Genomic DNA, 17,413 nt, shown 5'->3' with positions numbered 1-17,413 from the left:
AAGCAGTGGTATTGGAAACACTTTCTGTAGCCATGAAACTGGTAGCCAAAGGGTTAATGGAACTGCTGTAAGCTGCAGACTAATAAGAACAGCTGTGAGGTTTTACTCAGATCTTTTTGTTTTGCCTTTGAATTTCCCTCACTCTCCTACTTCAGGAGGGTGGAGGGGGTAGATTTGAGACTTGTCCTTCAGTCTCTTTGTTTGGCTGCCTCTGGAGTAAATCCTTTCCTTGCTGCATATGCCATGTCTTAGTGATTGTCTTTGCCGCACATCTGGCAGAGGGACTTAAGTTTGTTTACGGATTTGGTGAGCCAGGCAGAAGCTCTTTGCCCTTGGTTTGTAGGTCCCCAGCTGCTAACAGGCGTTAGGTGATGAGTCCATGCAGCAGCTGGGACTCTTTGTCCTAGAGAACATCCCTGGGGCCCCATTCCTACTATGGCAAGGAAATGGTTTTTGATTTCAGTTTGGACAGACATCTCATGGTGAGTATTTTGTGTGCAACCACAGATGAGCTTAGTCTTCTCCAGTTTGGTTTGGTTTACATTCTTCTACCCATTCGGTTACCTCCAAATATGGGGTTGTGTTCTTTTGGCTTCTTTTTCTTGATTAAGAAAAGGATGACTAGGAAGCCATTTAGTTCAGTAGGTGACGTTCTGACTTTTAGGGAGGAACCAGTGCTCACAGAGTTACTCTGGACTTAATTTGGTTTGGTTATTGATGCAGCTTATAGTAAAAAACAACTTTGTTCCCATTGGAGAATGGAAAATGATAGTTTGACCCCTGCATGTGGCCCTTTGGGCTGTATTCTTTAAAACTTGGCAATCTTTTTTTTGTGCAATACTGCTTGGACACAATATTTGTTAGACTCCAGATAAAAATGGCCAATTAATGGATCCATAAATTGTAATACCATCTTGCAATTAGATTTGTGTTGTAAAGAGAGATATTTGGAAATTAGGCCTTTAACATGTTTTTTGTTATCTTGTTTATATATTTTATGTGTCTCCACATATGTTGTAAATGTGATATTTTCTGTACTTCTGGATTGTATTGCTAAAATTAATTTGCAAAAGAGCTCTATTTAGTCAGTTTAAAGGTAAACACTTATAAAAATTGGGCATTCTAAGACTCAGAAATATAGAAACTAACCCAATTGTTTTGCAAGTTCACATGATCTGGGAAACTAATTCAGTTAAAGATAATTTAATGTTGTTTTAATTAAAATGGACATGTCTTCAGAATTCTCAGAATTATGTATGAAATTTTTATTCTTTCTGTGCTTATTGAATGTCAAATAAGTTCAACTTATCTCCATTGAAAAATTCATCAGAAAAGAAAAAAAAAAACTTGGACTTTGTCCAATGCCTCATGAAGTTTTATGGGTAATCTAAAAATAAAAAATAGATATAAATAATTTTAATACATGTAATTAAGACTACTGGAAATAATAAGGGAAACAACTCTGTATGCAAGGGAAATGAGACTGGGTATTTAAAAAGGGAAAACTTAGGACAAACTCTGAATGTAAAAAAGACAGCTGTAGAAGGTTTATGAGAAGGGAATCTTTGGAAAGGAATTTTGTATGTGGTTCAGACTGACTAAGATTATGGAGATTAGTATGTAAAGTAGTTTATTGGGGAAGAGAAGGAAGCATACGAAGCAAGATTAGGCAGAAGCTGAGCAGTGATACAATATCAACAGAAGCCTTAACTAATTCTCTGAGGAGTTCCAAAAGTTGAATTACCCTTCATAACTATTCTAAATTTAGGCAAAAAGGTTGGACTTTTATGACAGTCATAGGATGTGACCACCTGGGCAGAGGGCATGCCCTTGGCAAGGCAGCTGTCTTCAGTCAAGGCGATCCCTGATGGCCTTTGAGAGCTGAGGACTCTTGGCAGCCTTCCTATAGCTGAGAGTCCTTCATTCCTGATAGAGATTCTAGTCAGCACATCACAGCATCTAGCGCAAGAATTCAGATCCATGCAGTGCCCTGGATGTCCTTGTCTCAATAAGTATATATCAACATGGGAGATAACAGGGAGGAATAAAGGAGGAACTACATACATTTTTTTTAAAAAAATTCATCTTGTTGGAATATAATGTATTTTTGACTAATTAGACTTATTTCTTTGGTATGTCAAATTACACAAGCATTGTCAGATAAGTGATGATAAATCTTCTTAAGTTGTATTATATGGTTGAATGTTATAACTATTCTAGAAATTATACAAAATCCCTAACGTTTTGATACATTCTGGTGTAAATGTCATCAAGTGTAATTCTAATTATTAAAGTGTTGTATGTCACAGAATTTTCTTGTCAATTTCACCATAATGACAAATACAGGTCTCTGATATCTTTAAGGTCATAAAACTCAACTAAGAATTTCCAGAAGTAATGGGAAAGCTGCATCCAAAGAGGCTCTTCTTTCTCTAAAGTTTTCTCTTCCAGACTTAAGGCTATCTATGACTTACAGAAATTTGATAAAATATTTCTTTGTAAACAAATATGAAACATTTATCTTTTTCTCTTTACAATCCTTCCAGAAATCAAAAATTCTCAGTGAGTATTCTTATATTTCCATGATAATGTATTTATTTGCAGGAGTTCAGTAAGAATCTGGTCTCCTTGTGACAGGACACTGTTGGAAACACTCATTTGACTGAGGCTTTGGCTGGAAGTCGTATTTGAGGGAGCCAATCATAGACTCAGATATAACCATGTAGTTTCTAAGAGCCAAGGTTGGCTTTGTGCAGCCAATGAAGCCCCTTGAAAAAATCCTAAAACCTTGTTTATAAGATTCCCAGGAGTCATACCAGGGCACTTCCTGGTAGGTGCAGAAACTTCAGGATATTTGGGGGACTTATAGATGAGAGGAATTCATCCAGATCTGCAGGTATTGCAGGCAAAGCCTGATAGCAAGTATTCTCTTAGCCTTGAGAAACTTAAAAATTCAATCTGAAATTCCTTATGACAATTTCCAGCAAAAGGCACCTGGGTGGCTCACTTGGTTAAGCATATGACTTTGGCTCAGGTCAGGATCTCACAGTTTGTGGGCTGGGCTCTGTGTTGGGCTCTGCACTGACAATGTAGAGCCTGCCTGGGATTCTCTCTTCTCTCTCTCTCTCTCTCTCTCTCTCTCTCTCTCTCCCTCTCTCTCTGCCCCTTCCTTGCTCACATGCTCTCTCTCTCTCTCAAAAGAATAAATAAACAAGCAAAACTAAAGAAAAAATTCCAGAAAAGTAGATTAAAAAAAAAAAAAAGAAAAGAAAAGAAACCTATATTGGCCAATCACTATTCTTATTGTGTTTATGTAAATAATGAACCCAAGTTTGTTAAAATTGGACTTATTTTACAAATTAGTCTTAATTTGGCTATCTTTGGAAATGAGGGTGATTTTAGAGAGATATTCTGTTTCAGTAATATGCCTTTGTGGATGTTAGATTCTAGCTCTGATTAATTGTCTTTGAATATTTGTTGTTTGCCTAAAAAACTGGACGAGATCCTGAATTATTCTGTTTTCTCAAATATCTGGCAAGACTCTCCCAACAAGTTTCCATTTTTTTTTCCCATTCTCTTGACTTGGAATCACCAAGAACTAAAACCACTATTTTTTCCTGAAGCCCTGAAAACTGAAACTAGACAACTTGAGGTAAACTTCAGAGAAAAATTGCCACACGGTCCATGTTTAGATGATCTTAATGGCTGTTCCTATATAGGCCACTCAGAAAGATCACCAGAGACACACAGATAATTCAATAGGTTTATTCTGGCCATCCCAATTTGATGCATCTGCCATTGGGAAATCCAGACACTGAGATGTTTATGGACAGACAGTTTCATGGATCAAAGATGAGGAAGAGCTGGATGCAGTGGTAACCCATCAGTTATTGTCCACTGTTGAGGGCACCAGAAATTATACTGTACAAGAACCCAAGGGCACAGTTGGGAAGATTAAGCTGCCAGGTTGGCAGTCCATACAAAAACTCCAAAGACTCTATAATGGCTTTAGTACTAGACATAGACATAACTAAATAAAAACCCCAATATTCCTTGGAGACCTCAAAAGAGCTAAGGAATGGGGATTTGGACACCATGCTGGCATTAAAAACAGATGGATATATATTGAATCCTTATCCCAGAACACTGTATGGAAGAAATGATTAACCATATTCCCCAAAGCATCCAATAAAGGCGAAATACTACTCTTCAGTGGATCCGGAAGTGTATTGTTGGTCCCAGTCTTCAGAGAACTATGGAAAAATGTGACACTGTAATAAAAACAATCCTAAGGCTGGGCTCTTCCCATTCTAAAAGGTGTACAACTTTGGGGTGCCTGGGTGGCTCAGTTGGTTAAGTGTCCAACTTCGGCTCAGGTTATGATCTCACGGTCTGTGGGTTTGAGCCCCAAGTCAGGCTCTGTGCTGACAGCTCAGAGCCTGGAGCCTGCTTTGGATTCTGTGTTGCCCTCTCTCTCTGCTCCACCCCTGTTCATGCTCTGTCTCTCTCTGTCTCAAAAATAAACATTAAAAGGTATACAACTTAGAGGCACTGGACCTGGAGAAGACTGGTAAGTAGACTTTACCATGATGCCAGAAACAATAGGTAATTTTCAATATTCACTAGTATTTGTAGACCCTTTTACAAGCTGGATTGAAGTCTTTCCATGACCTTCAGAAAAGGCCTCAGAAGTTGTCAAAACAGTTGCAAGCAAAATCATTCTTAGGTTTGGATTGCCACTAACAATTCGGAGCAACAATGGACCAGCATTTGTGGCAAACGTCACATAAGCAGTGTTCAATGCCTTGGTCATTGAATGGAAATTACACATTTCCTGGACTCCACCCAACTGAAAAAAAAAAAAAAAAAAAGAACTTTGGCAAAGATATGCCAAGAAACCAACTTAACATGGGGGAAAAAAACCCTTAGGTAAGAGTGGCCCCTAGAAGTAGGCAGGGATTAAGCCCCTGTGAAATGTGAAGACTCTTCCTACATTCTTCCATGATTTAGAAGTCCCTGATGGGGCTTACATTAGGAAATTGGATATTATCAGGTACATTCAACACAGCAGGTTGATGTACCCCACCGTTATACCCTACACCTCCCAAATTCTGGAGACTTGCTGTTATTAAAGACATAGGAAACCGAGCACCTAGAGTAACAGCTCCAACCTTGTTGGACAGGATCTTATGAAGTGCTTTTTACCACCCATTCTTCAGTGAAACTTAAGGGAATTAAGCCATGATTCATCATACATGCATGACAAGAATCCACAGGTTCCCTACACACAGTCAGTAAGGAGAACTTTGAAATAGCCTGCTTGGTCTAGCAAGTCTCTGATGGACCTAAAACTGCTATTTAGGAGAACTGGTTTGAAGATATCAGTCAATAAGTACAATAAGCTACTTGTTTACAACAAATCTCCCCTAAGGTCCTAGATAAAACAGAGTGATAACCAAAGTACAAAAACTTTGGTAATGCAGAATGTTGGGTTTCAACCTGGAACTAAATGCTCCATTCCTCTAATCCCAATCTTCCCCCATTCCAGCAGAAAGTAAATAGAGAGGTCATCATCCCAATTCCCTCAAGAATGAGCAATGATCAAAAGACAGTGGGGATGGAAACTAGTAACCAAAAAGTTAACAGGGCTACTCTCAGCTGCAATTTTTTTTCATTTTTTCCCCCAAGTTTATTTATTTATTTTGTAGGCAGAGGGTAGAGAGGGAGAGAATCCCAAGCAGGCTCCACATTGTCAGCACAAAGATTGACACTTGGCTTGATCCCACAAACCATGAGATCATGACCTGAGCCAAAATCAAAAGTCGTACACTTACCTGACTGAGCCACCCAGGTGCCCCTCAGTGGCAAAGTTTCACCAGCTATTTTCCATTTGACTTTAGATTTCCCCTACTCTACTCTTTCAGAAGGGCAGTTTTGAGGCTTGCCCTTCTGTCTCATTTGGCTGCCTCTGGAATATACCCTCCCTTTGTTGCATACTCCATGTTTCAGTGATGGTCTTTGCTACTCATCAGGCAGATGAACAAGGGTTTGGTTACAGTCATCCCAAAGTATGCACTATTGATAAAGTATGACTATTAAAAATTATAATAATATACTATATTGTAAAGTATGAACTATTAACAATGTATAAAGTTAATTAAATAACTTTACCCAGGATACAGTTTATACAATGTTAATTTTCTTGGAAAAAGACAAAATGAGATCAGGAAAGACTTTCTAGCATAAGTGATGAATCACTGTTATCTACTCCCAAAGCCAAGAGCACACTGTATACACTGTATGTTAGCTAACTTGACAATAAATTACATAAAATAAAATAAATAAGCAAAAAACAAAATAAAAGATGGATTATTTAATTTTATTTATTTTGAGTATTTTTGAGGTACACTGTTACAGTAGTTTCTGGCATATAAGATAATGATTTAAGTTCTCTATATCTCATGTTATGCTCACATAGTTATGTTATAACTACCATCTGTCACCTTCCTTACAGCACTATTATAATATCATTTATAACTACCATCTGTCACCTTCCTTACAGCACTATTATAATATCATTGACTATATTCTCTATTTTGTGCCTTTTATTCCCATGACTTGTTTCATGACTTGAAGCCTGTGTCTCCCCTTTGCCTTCACCAGTTTTGCCCACTCCCACCCCTTTCCCTCTAACAACCTTCAGTTTGTTCTCTGTAGTTATTTACTTTTTAAATGTATTCATTTTTTTATTTTAGAGAGAGAGAGAGAGGGAGGGGGCAGAGGGAGAGAGAAACTATATATATATATATATATATATATATATATATAAATAAAATATATATAATATATAAATAAATATAAATATATATATTTATATAAATATAAAATATGTAAAAAATATATTTTTTAACTTTTAACATTTATTTTTGAGAGACAGAGACATAATGCAAGTGGGGGAGGGGCAGAGAGAGAGAGGGAGACACAGAATCTGAAGAAGGCTCCAGGCTCCACGTTGCCAGCAGAGCCCAATGTGGGGCTCCAACCCATGCACCGCGAGATCACGACCTGAGCCAAAGTCGAACGCTTAACCTATTAAGCCACACAGGTGCCCCAGAAATAAAATCTTAAGCAGGCACCATGCTCATCATTGAACTTGACAAGGTGCTCAATCCCAAGACCCTGGGATCATGATCTAAACCAAAATTAAGATTCGGATGCTCCACCAACTGAGCCACCCAAACGCCTCTATTCTCTTATTTATAGGTCTGACTCTTCTTTTTGTTTGTTTATTAACATGTGGAATCTAAAGAAACAAAACAGAAGGTAGATTCTTAAAGGGGGAGGGTGCACTCCTACTTTTTTCTTTGTCCTGATGTTTGAACTGTGGTTGTGATAGCAGGGGCTACCTCAGGCAATCAGCACAAGAGAGTTTGCAGAGAGCTCTACAATGGGATTTTAGCATTACTGTACATTTCCTAAGTAAGAAGTGCTCACAGCAATTGTTTTTTCACACTGTCCTGCAAGGATATTTGTAAATCAAACAGCTATGGAAGATAGAACCACTGTCTTTCTTTGGAGCAGAGAGCAGATTCATTCCTTGGCCAGAATAATAAAGATAATGGCTCCTTTCACAGCAAAGCTTGGCAGGTTTGTTGGCAGCTTTCTTTAATGAATTAGCATTTCCTAAACTTAATGTTCCTCAGATGTGAGAAAGGCCAAGCCCCGCTGCATGTGCAGTATTTACTTGAGTCTCTTATCTACCCATTGCGACTTGGCAGGGGACAAGACCCAACGTAAACATGAAGCTCATGTTGCTTATTGTGCTGTGAATAGTAGCATTTTTTTCCTCTGACCTAGGAGTCTTTTGTCTTCTTCCAGCATGTATGAAGCTAAGATAGGCTAATTTGTTAGATTTCAAGTAGTAAAAGAATTTCAGATTACTCACAGTTCTTGACAAAAGGTCATACTCTACAGATGATATGCTTTCAAGTGGGAAACAGCCTGGGTCTCAACACGTTTTAACCCATATCCAAATACAGGATTTGTTTCCTGAAACGGCTATATTTTATTTACTACAATTTTAAATATGTGGCACTCGCTCAGATGGGCACCTGGAAATTAGGTCTTTAAACACTGAGACCTGGTAGCTAGACTTGAGGTTAAACTCATCGGTGTGCTGAATAAACACATAAGTTAGGGAAAGTAGTGTGGGAAGACTCAGATTCTTGCCATTCTCTGCAAAATTCAGAAAAGTTTACTCACATCAGGGATATTTTTGATCTCCTGCCAATTTTTGACATGCAAGGGATATATTGGTCAATACTCACATTAAACTGAACTAGGAACCTGATGATGCCTAAGAATGTTATTTCTCTGTGCTTTTCTCATTGCACACGAGTGGAATCCCAGTGCAGCAGCATACCACACAAGCCCTTCATTCTCACCAGCTGCACTTCTTCGTCCCCTCCTTCCCCATCACCCCTTCCGTCAACGTGACATACCTGCCACTCTTTATTTATCACCTGCTGTGACCTTTCATGCCTCTTGTCTTTATGCATAATGCTTTCCCTGCATGTAGTGCTTTCCCCCCTATTTCTTCATCGTACAAATTTCTACTCATCTTTCAACTCTAAGTTAAAATGTCACATTTCCTTTCCCGCTGTGAAACTGTCAGCTGCCACTTCCTATCATGTCAGTGCATTTACTTCTAGCATCAGATTCTTCTCTGCTCTTCAGATTCTCAGCATCTAATTTGTCATTGGAGTGAAACAAAGCAGGGAATTAACCTAAGTTATGACTAAATAGCTTGTGAGGGCAGATCTGAGAAGATAATTGTCCATGTAGTTATGTGTATACATTATAGCCTTTTTTCTAACTGCTTGAGAATATACTGTTTCTATCTCTTGGTTATTTTTATAACTTTAACAATACTTACAGCAATAGTTATTATTGTTACTTATTTTTCCATTTAATTCTTAGTCACTTAGCAAATTTATGTTTCAAAATAAGTGGATTAGAGATGTTGTTTGATAGCATATATTTGTAAAGTACATAATTTTCAAAATCTTTCAAGTATTAAAATACATCATTAGTTTTAACTAGGAATTCATAAAGCAGTCCAAAATGACACTATTATCTTTTACACAAATGACAGTTTCCTCATTTCTTTTTCAAAGTTCATTTTTGAGGAAAAATTCAGTGCATTTACTCTTATCAAGTAATTTTGCCTTTGTATTAATCAATATATTATACTGAAATTATAGTAATTTCATTGTTCGCCTGTGGACTATATAATACCATAAAATCTATATAGAAAAACACTATGAGTGACATGTACCAAATGAAAGAAACCATGATAACATAGCCTAAGCTGCAGTAGGTAATTTATAAAATAATAGCTACTATACATCAAACATTTATGTTACAAAAGGGACTGTCAAATATTATGTCATTTTCATTAAGGCATGACATAAATTTCTTTTTTGTGTAATCCCTGTGTTACTGGATTTTATTAAGGGAGGGTTCACACAGAAGAAAGGGACTGAATAGTGTTTGAAATATGCATAATTACATTAAAGAAGTCATTGATGTTGTAACTTGTGAACTTTGCAGGACTATTTAATTTCCAAATAAAAGGCTATACTCCCAAGCTCAATATTTGAATTCTGTAATGTAAGCAATATGCTTAATTATCATTAGTTTCTATATACATTTAACTATATATTTGTAGGTTAGTATTTTAAATAATTACAGAAAAAGAAAATGTGTGATACATTCTTGCACATAAATACTGTATTAGCAATGCTGGGTTCACCTAAATCAATACTATAATTTGTCAGTGTAATGTGTATAAATAAAAGAGGAGCTTGAAGTCAACAATTCCTTTAAAACAATAGAAAAAATGGGGGATACTTTTCTTATATATAAATTCTGTACCAGGGATTGTGCAAGATGCCTTGTATGGAGATACTTACTCAATAAGTAAAATTTCTGCAAAATTTTACATTTTAAATAATATCTAAATTTTAATAATTTAAATGACAAATATTTAAATTTTAATAATTTTAATTTTAAATTTTAATAATATCTCATGATTAGAGCGTACTTCTTTTGAGTTAGATGTTCATAGAAATAAATGAAGTTCAGATTTCATAAAGTATTTAGAATGAGAAAAACTTCTTAGTGAATATTTCACTTCTGGGTGTTTCTGCGAGTTAAATTGCCCAACACTTGTCCTTTAAAATGTTCCTGTTGGTTAATTTCCACACACTGAAGACTGAGACCTAGCAGACAACCATGAGTAATCAAGCAAAGAGGCCTACAGCCATAAAGGGCACACTTGGGCAGTCAGTTACATTTTATCATGCTCAACATTAAGAGAAACATAAAACAGCTTTTTAAAAAATATGTATCTAGGATATGAAATCAGTTTAAGCATCATTTTCTAGAGTTACTAAAGAATATGAGAGCATGCATTTGCAAATCTAAGACCTGAATGATTTTATATACTAGACAATAGTGTCTTCCTGCACATTTACTTAAACTTAATACTGTATTTTCCAGTTTCTATTTCCCATTATATTAATTATAATGTCCCCTGGCTAAAGCAAAAATTCCATAACATCTAATCTTATTAAAACACATTTGAGGGTGGCTGAGCCTGGGTGGCTCAGTTGGTTAAACGTCTGACTTTGGCTCAGGTCATGATTTCCTGGTTCACTGTTCGAGCCCCACATTGGGCTCTCTGCTGTCAGCACAGAGCCCGCTTCAGATCCTCTGTCTGCCTCTCTCTTGCATGCATGTGAGCAAAAATAAATAAACATTAAAAAAAACCATTTGGGACTCATATGGTGATCGAAAATATATTTTTAAAGATCTTCTCCTTTTTTATATTTTGTCATTCAGACCATAAGATTAAATCTTGTTTTTTTGATTGTGTTTTTAGGTTATATTCAGTTGGAGGTCGTGATGGAAGTTCCTGTTTGAGTTCAATGGAATACTATGATCCTCATACAAATAAGTGGAACATGTGTGCTCCAATGTGTAAGAGGAGAGGAGGTGTTGGAGTGGCCACGTGCGATGGTTTTCTCTATGCAGTAGGAGGTCATGATGCTCCTGCTTCAAATCACTGTTCCAGGTTACTAGATTATGTAGAAAGGTAAGATCTAAGATCACAGTTACAGTGAGAGAAATAACGTGAATTACAATGATGCCTAATTTAAGTGATTGTAAAAACTGCATAATTTAAGGAAGGGTAAATTCTACTTTCTAAATCTCTTTCTGTTTGTCTCTTTATCCAACCCTCCCCCCATACACACATACACACACTTTCATTATTTTCTTTTTAATTCCAGCATAGTTAACTTACAGTGTTATATTAGTTACAGGTGTACAATATAGTGATTCAACAATTCTATATATTACTGAGTGCTCATTGAGATAAGTGTACTTTTAATCCCCATCACCTATTTCACCCATCTCCCACCCACCTACACTCTGGTAATCATCTATTTGTTCTCTACAGTTAAGAGTCTGTTTTGTTTTGCTTTGTTTTGTTTGATTCTTGTTTTAATTTTTCCTTTTTTTTTTCTTGAATTCCACACGTGAGTGAAATCATATGGCATCTGTCCTTCTCTAACTGGCTTATTTAGCTTGCCATTATACTCTATAGTCCCATCCATGTTGCTACAAATGGCAATATTTCATTCTTTTTATGGCTGAATAATATTCCATTGTGTATGTATACCATATCTTCTTTATTCTTTCATCTATTGATGGACACCTGGGCTGCTTCCATAATTTGGCTGTGGTAAATAATGCTGCAGTAACATAGGTATGCATATATCCTTCCGATTTAGTATTTTTGTATTCTTTGGGTAAATACCCACTAGTGTGATTACTGGATCATACAGTAGTTCTATTTTTCTCCACATCCTCACCGACACTTGTTTCTTGTGTTTGATTTTAGCCAGGCTGGCAGGTGTGAGGTAATATCTCATTGTGGTTTTGATTTGCATTTCCCTGAGGATGAGTGATATTGAGCATATTTTCATGTCTATTGGCCATCTGTAGGTCTTCTTTGAAAAAGTGTCATGTCCTCTGCCCATTTTTTAATTGGATTTTTTTAGTGTTGAGTTTTATAAGTTCTGTAGATATTTTGGATACTAATCCTTTATCAGATACGTCATTTGCAAATATCTTCTCCCTTTCCATAGGTTGCCTTTTAGTTTTGTTGATTGTTTCTTTCACTGTGAGGATGCTGTTGTTATTGTTGTTGTTTGCTTTGTTTTGTTTTGTTTTGTTTGATGAAGTCCCAGTAGTTATTTTTGCTTTTGTTTCCCTTGCCGCAGAAGAAACTAGAAATTAGTTGCTAGGGCCAGTGTCAAAGAGGTTACTGCCTGTGATCTCTTCTAGGATTTTTATGGTTTCCTGTCTTACATTTAGATCTTTAAACTATTTTCAATTTATTTTTGTGTATGGTGTCAGAAGGTGGTCCAGTTCAATTTTTTTTTGCATGTAGCTGTCCAATTTTCTCAACACCATTTGTTGAATAGACTTTCCATTTCACAATGTATATTCTTGCTTCTTTTGTTGAAGTTTATTTGACCATATAATTGTAGGTTTCTTTTTGGACTTACTTTCATTCTTTCTTGTTTTATTTTTGTCCTTCCTATCTCCTTCCTTTCCTCTTTCCTCACTTCTTTCCTTTCTTTCTTCAACTTTTATTTAAAGCCCTGTAATTTTTTCCACAATAATTTAAAGTAATATTTTAAAAGATCCTTTAAAACAGTTTTAAGTAATCTACTAAATCTATGAATATTTGTTAATTCTTTTTTAAAAGTTAGGTATTTAATTGTTCATCCTATATTGTTCTACTACTCCCTTCCAACTCTCAAAGGTGCATTATGGACTTTCTTTTGTGTCATACCTTTATTAATGGAAGATAGACTTATTAGAACTCTATCTTCTGTAATCCTGGTCCTCTTTTAACTATTCCTAAAAATGGCCAAGTGCACAAAGTTCTGGAGTAGAAATATAGGTTCTCTTTTAATTCTCCCTAAAAATGGTCAAGTGCACAAAGGTCTGGAGTAGAAAGGAACCCTGTCTTCAGGCTTGGGTCCAACAATCCAAACACTTCCTGGCATGTTTATATCTAAGTTCTCTTTAAGGGCTGTATATCACTTGGAGCTATTGTACTGTGTACAGCGATAGTTAGTGAAACCTAAAATGATATTTCTAATTATGTAGGAATACATGCTGATATATGGGGAAGTGAGAATTGGGAATACTGAAGTCAACTGTTATATCAACTGAGATAGGATAAGTAATTCTATAATGAATAACTTTGAAACTCTCAGTGACTTAATACTGTATTTTTTTTTCTTACTAGTGCTGCATGTCCCTGACAGATCCATGATATCATTGCTCTGCTACTCAGAATAGCAGATAAGCTAAGTATAAGCACTGCTAGTGTTGGAAGGGAAACGTGTACACTGTTCACTGGCTCTTAGAGTCCACATGCCAGTAATATAATTCTCTTTTTTCCATACTTTGACAAACCAGTCACATGGCCACAGAAAAATTAATGAGGGTGGGAGAACTTCCACCTGGTAGAAGAACAAGAGATAATTGGTAGATTGCGCTGATGGCAATAACAATTGTCCTCTTCATATTTAGAAATCGCATCCATTATACTCATGCTTGCAGGTGGTATAGTCAGTGGCAGAAAGATGCTCTCTCTTTTATAATGTATTTGTCTAAAGATATGTGATGATTTTTGTTGAGAATAAGGCCATTGCAAGAGATAGCTTTTAGTAAACTGTGCTCAAACTTAAGCCACTTCTTGAATAAAATGTAGAAACATGTTTAATGACATTTCTAGTGTGTGAGATGGACTGTAGATTTATGGCTATCTACACATAGAGGAAAGCAATAAGCTCAACACGGTTTCACTTCACCATTCTCTTGTCCAATGAAATTAGGAACAACAGGTGTTACAGTGAGGACAGTGGTGAAAGGATACCTTTATATACACAAACATGAAGTCATTTATTTAAAACATGCTCCTAATAGACTGACAACTCATTCACATTTTTCTCTGCTAAATTCTTGGGAAAAATAGCAAAAAGAAAAAAAAAAGATTAACATGATGTGGCTCCTGTTTTTACTATATATCTTACATAAATGTTACTAATGAAATGATATTTCATTATTCTCTTCTAACTTTACTGTCTAATGTATTGAAATGTTGTGAATAGAGGCATAAATAATCCAGTCTACAAATATATTTATGATGCAAAATTAAACTTAAATAAGTGTAGCTATTTTAAGTTAGAGGAGTACAATGGGTATGAGCAGTTTAAGTAATGCAGAAGCACACAGCATTATCATGATTCTTATCCCAGCTCATATTATGTGTCAGATTAATAGCATTTTTGTAGTTTCTATCACATATATTCTATAGTGATGATTTCACATGTAAATCATCAATAAATCAAGATACATAATAGTACTCTGTAGGATTATTTTACACATATAATGTAAAGACTGTTTTTTAGTATATAATCTTAGGAAAACAAACCATTAGGAATAACAAGTGGTAGTGTACAATGTTATGTATCATAGATTGACGGATGGAACAAATTTTACTATATGACAAGGATTTCTTATGGAAACATAAAGGTATTACATAATAGTGGTGTTAAAGTAGTTATATAAGACATCAAAAGTTGTAAAGAGTCAGGCTGTCTTAAATACAAAGAACACTGGCATCTCAAATCAGAGCAAGAAAGAAGTCAAGGACTCAACAAGAACAGACAGTTTAGAATAGTTGATGGAACAGTGAAAACCAATTTCACAGCCAACTCTCACTCTGGTAAGAGCATCCTAGTGGACAAAATTGATGTCCAAAAGATGTAGTGAGTTCTAGCAGAATTGCCCAGAAGGTGCAATCCATAAGACAAAGTGCATGAATCTATTTTTTTATTCAACAAATATTGTTTTGCATGTATTTTCACTGGACTAAATAGAGCTTGAAACTTACTTGAAAAAAAAAAGAGACAAATAAATAATTAGAACTTGAAGATCACAAATAAAACAGGAAACCAGGCAATGAATCAAAAAATATGCTCAAAGGCATCGGTTCTGCTGGCTAATAATAGATCGGGACCACCTTCACCCTAAAATCTGCATCCCAGCCATAAGGCCTGCAAGAGAGAGAGATCAAGATAAGAGCCTCTTAAATCTGCCTTTGTAATGTTCACTCTGCCTTCTTCCAATTTTTTCTCCATATAGTAGTAGCCAGAGAGATTTTTTCATAAGTCAAATTTGACCTGAAAGCACAAGGGAGTTTTCTTGTGTACCTACTATCGATAATATGATAAAAAATAATTTTAAATCAATTTTTTAACATAGCTAGATCCATGTGCTGGTGATGATCAAGATTAGCCTGTTCACCCCTATAATCCTCCCCTTGGTACAATTCTTGGTACAAAGTGAGTCCTCACCAAGCCTATAGTGAATCAGGTAGATGCTAAGAAAAACAGGCCTCAAATTTCTCACAAGGGAAAACATCTGGAAATACACTGTAAATAGGAAGGTATATAGATTAATAGATAAAAAGATAGGGATGCACGGATGTATGGATGGAAGAATGGAAAGATGCATGGATGTGTGGGTGGACTGATGGAAAGACAGAAAAATTTTTGTTTATTTTTCTATTTGCATATGAATGCCCATTTCCACCATTATAGACTGAGTATCAATGATTTACATCCATATATTTTAGGCATTTGTTTTATTGACAAAATTTTTGATAGGGACTAAAATATTAAGCAACTTTTCATATATTTATTGAAAGTTATATCTTTATATCTAACCCAAACACTATTAACAAATAAGCATCTAATAAATTTTTATACATCACTTACAATAAATATAAAACGTCTGTTCAAAATTTACCAAATTCTAGTCTAGTCATATCAGAAAAAGTCACCTAGGGGGGCCTGGGTGGCTCAGTCGGTTGAGCGTCCAACTTCAGCTCAGGTCATGATCTCATGGTCTGTGAGTTCAAGCCCTACATCGGGCTCTGTGCTGACAGCTCAGAGCCTGGAGCCTGCTTCGGATTCTGTGTCTCATTCTCTCTCTGCCCCTCCCCCACTTGTGCTCTGTCTTTCTCTGTCTCTCAAAAATAAATAAATGTAAAAAAAATTTTAAAAAAAAGAAAAGGAAAAGTCACCTAAAATAAGAATACCTAATTTATTTCTGTCCAGATATGGCTCAATATTTTTATCATCTTTAGATCTTTGATAAAGAATGAAATAATGAAAGTTAAGATTTGCTGTCAGACATATAGGGATAAATACATTATTAATTTAACATTTTTAATGTTATTATACACAATAATATATAAGGTAAGAATAGAATTTTGTATTCTTTCATTTCTCTTCTTATTTCAACTTTTTGGTTTGGACATAATCCAAGAATTGTATCAGTTCTAAACAGTGAAAACAGATGATCAAGGAGAGACTTTTTATTTGAATCATAAGCACTTATCCTAGGCCATATAGCATATTAATATTAATATACTAACTCATACTTTGACATATGTTCATGACATATGACAATATAGCATATTAATATTAATATACTAACTCATACTTTGACATATGTAAGATTCTAAATTTTCTCAATTTCTACCTGAACTGTTTAAAGTTAAAATGTTTGATTGGGGTTTTGAACTACTTAGTAAGAGATTTTCTTCTTCTTCCTAAGATCTTACTGTTAACATTAGCCAAATGAGCGTAGCATAAAAAGACTAACTAGTGTGCTGTTAATGTTATTTTTCTATTATTGTGCACACATAATCTTTGCTATTTCTTTGATAAAAAATTATGTTCAAATTTCTTGTAGACATATATGCAAAAGATGGAAATTCTGATAGCCTAGATACGTGGGGGCCCTGCTTTGCAAGTGGATGTAACAACTATTAGCTAACACCACAGCTAAACTAATTTTGATATGTGAGTAGATATTTGTAGATATGTGATATGTGATTAGATCAATGGCTTATGAGGCGAGTGTTATCTTTGAATTGGTCAGCTAAGGACAGGGAATAACAAAATAATCTGTTGTCCTTGGATGTACTACCTGGAATGCTAGCATCATGGTACTCCATCTACATGCTTTAAAGGAAGGAAAAGAACAATTATGGGGAAAGGTAGGTGTCCATGAATAGATGAAACCTCATGTCCAAACAGATGGAAGGATATCAACCCTGGTGTCAATTACCAAATCCATTTTCATGTTGAGAGAAGCTATTTAATACACAACTTGTACTTATACTGCTAATAAGACTTTTCTGTTATATTAGTAGATTAAGTGATTATATAATCAATTGCTCCTTAGTTCTGAA

General features: G+C 35.6%; 1 protein-coding gene across 2 annotated transcripts in view; it reads left to right on the top strand.

The window, feature by feature from the left end:
* The window catches only part of KLHL1 (kelch like family member 1), a 353,595-nt gene that overhangs the window by 318,441 nt on the left and 17,741 nt on the right, over positions 1-17,413 (top strand). For both annotated transcript variants that reach the window (XM_042904084.1, XM_042904077.1), the window contains one exon: positions 10,946-11,158. In XM_042904084.1, coding sequence (XP_042760018.1) covers positions 10,946-11,158 — 213 coding nt within the window. The remainder of the gene's footprint in view (positions 1-10,945; positions 11,159-17,413) is intronic.

This window comes from Panthera leo, chromosome A1, assembly GCF_018350215.1.
Source record: "Panthera leo isolate Ple1 chromosome A1, P.leo_Ple1_pat1.1, whole genome shotgun sequence".
NCBI classification, from domain to species: Eukaryota; Metazoa; Chordata; class Mammalia; order Carnivora; family Felidae; genus Panthera; species Panthera leo.
The sequence above is the reverse complement of the archived record's forward strand: the minus strand, read 5'-3'. Positions and strand labels throughout refer to the sequence as shown.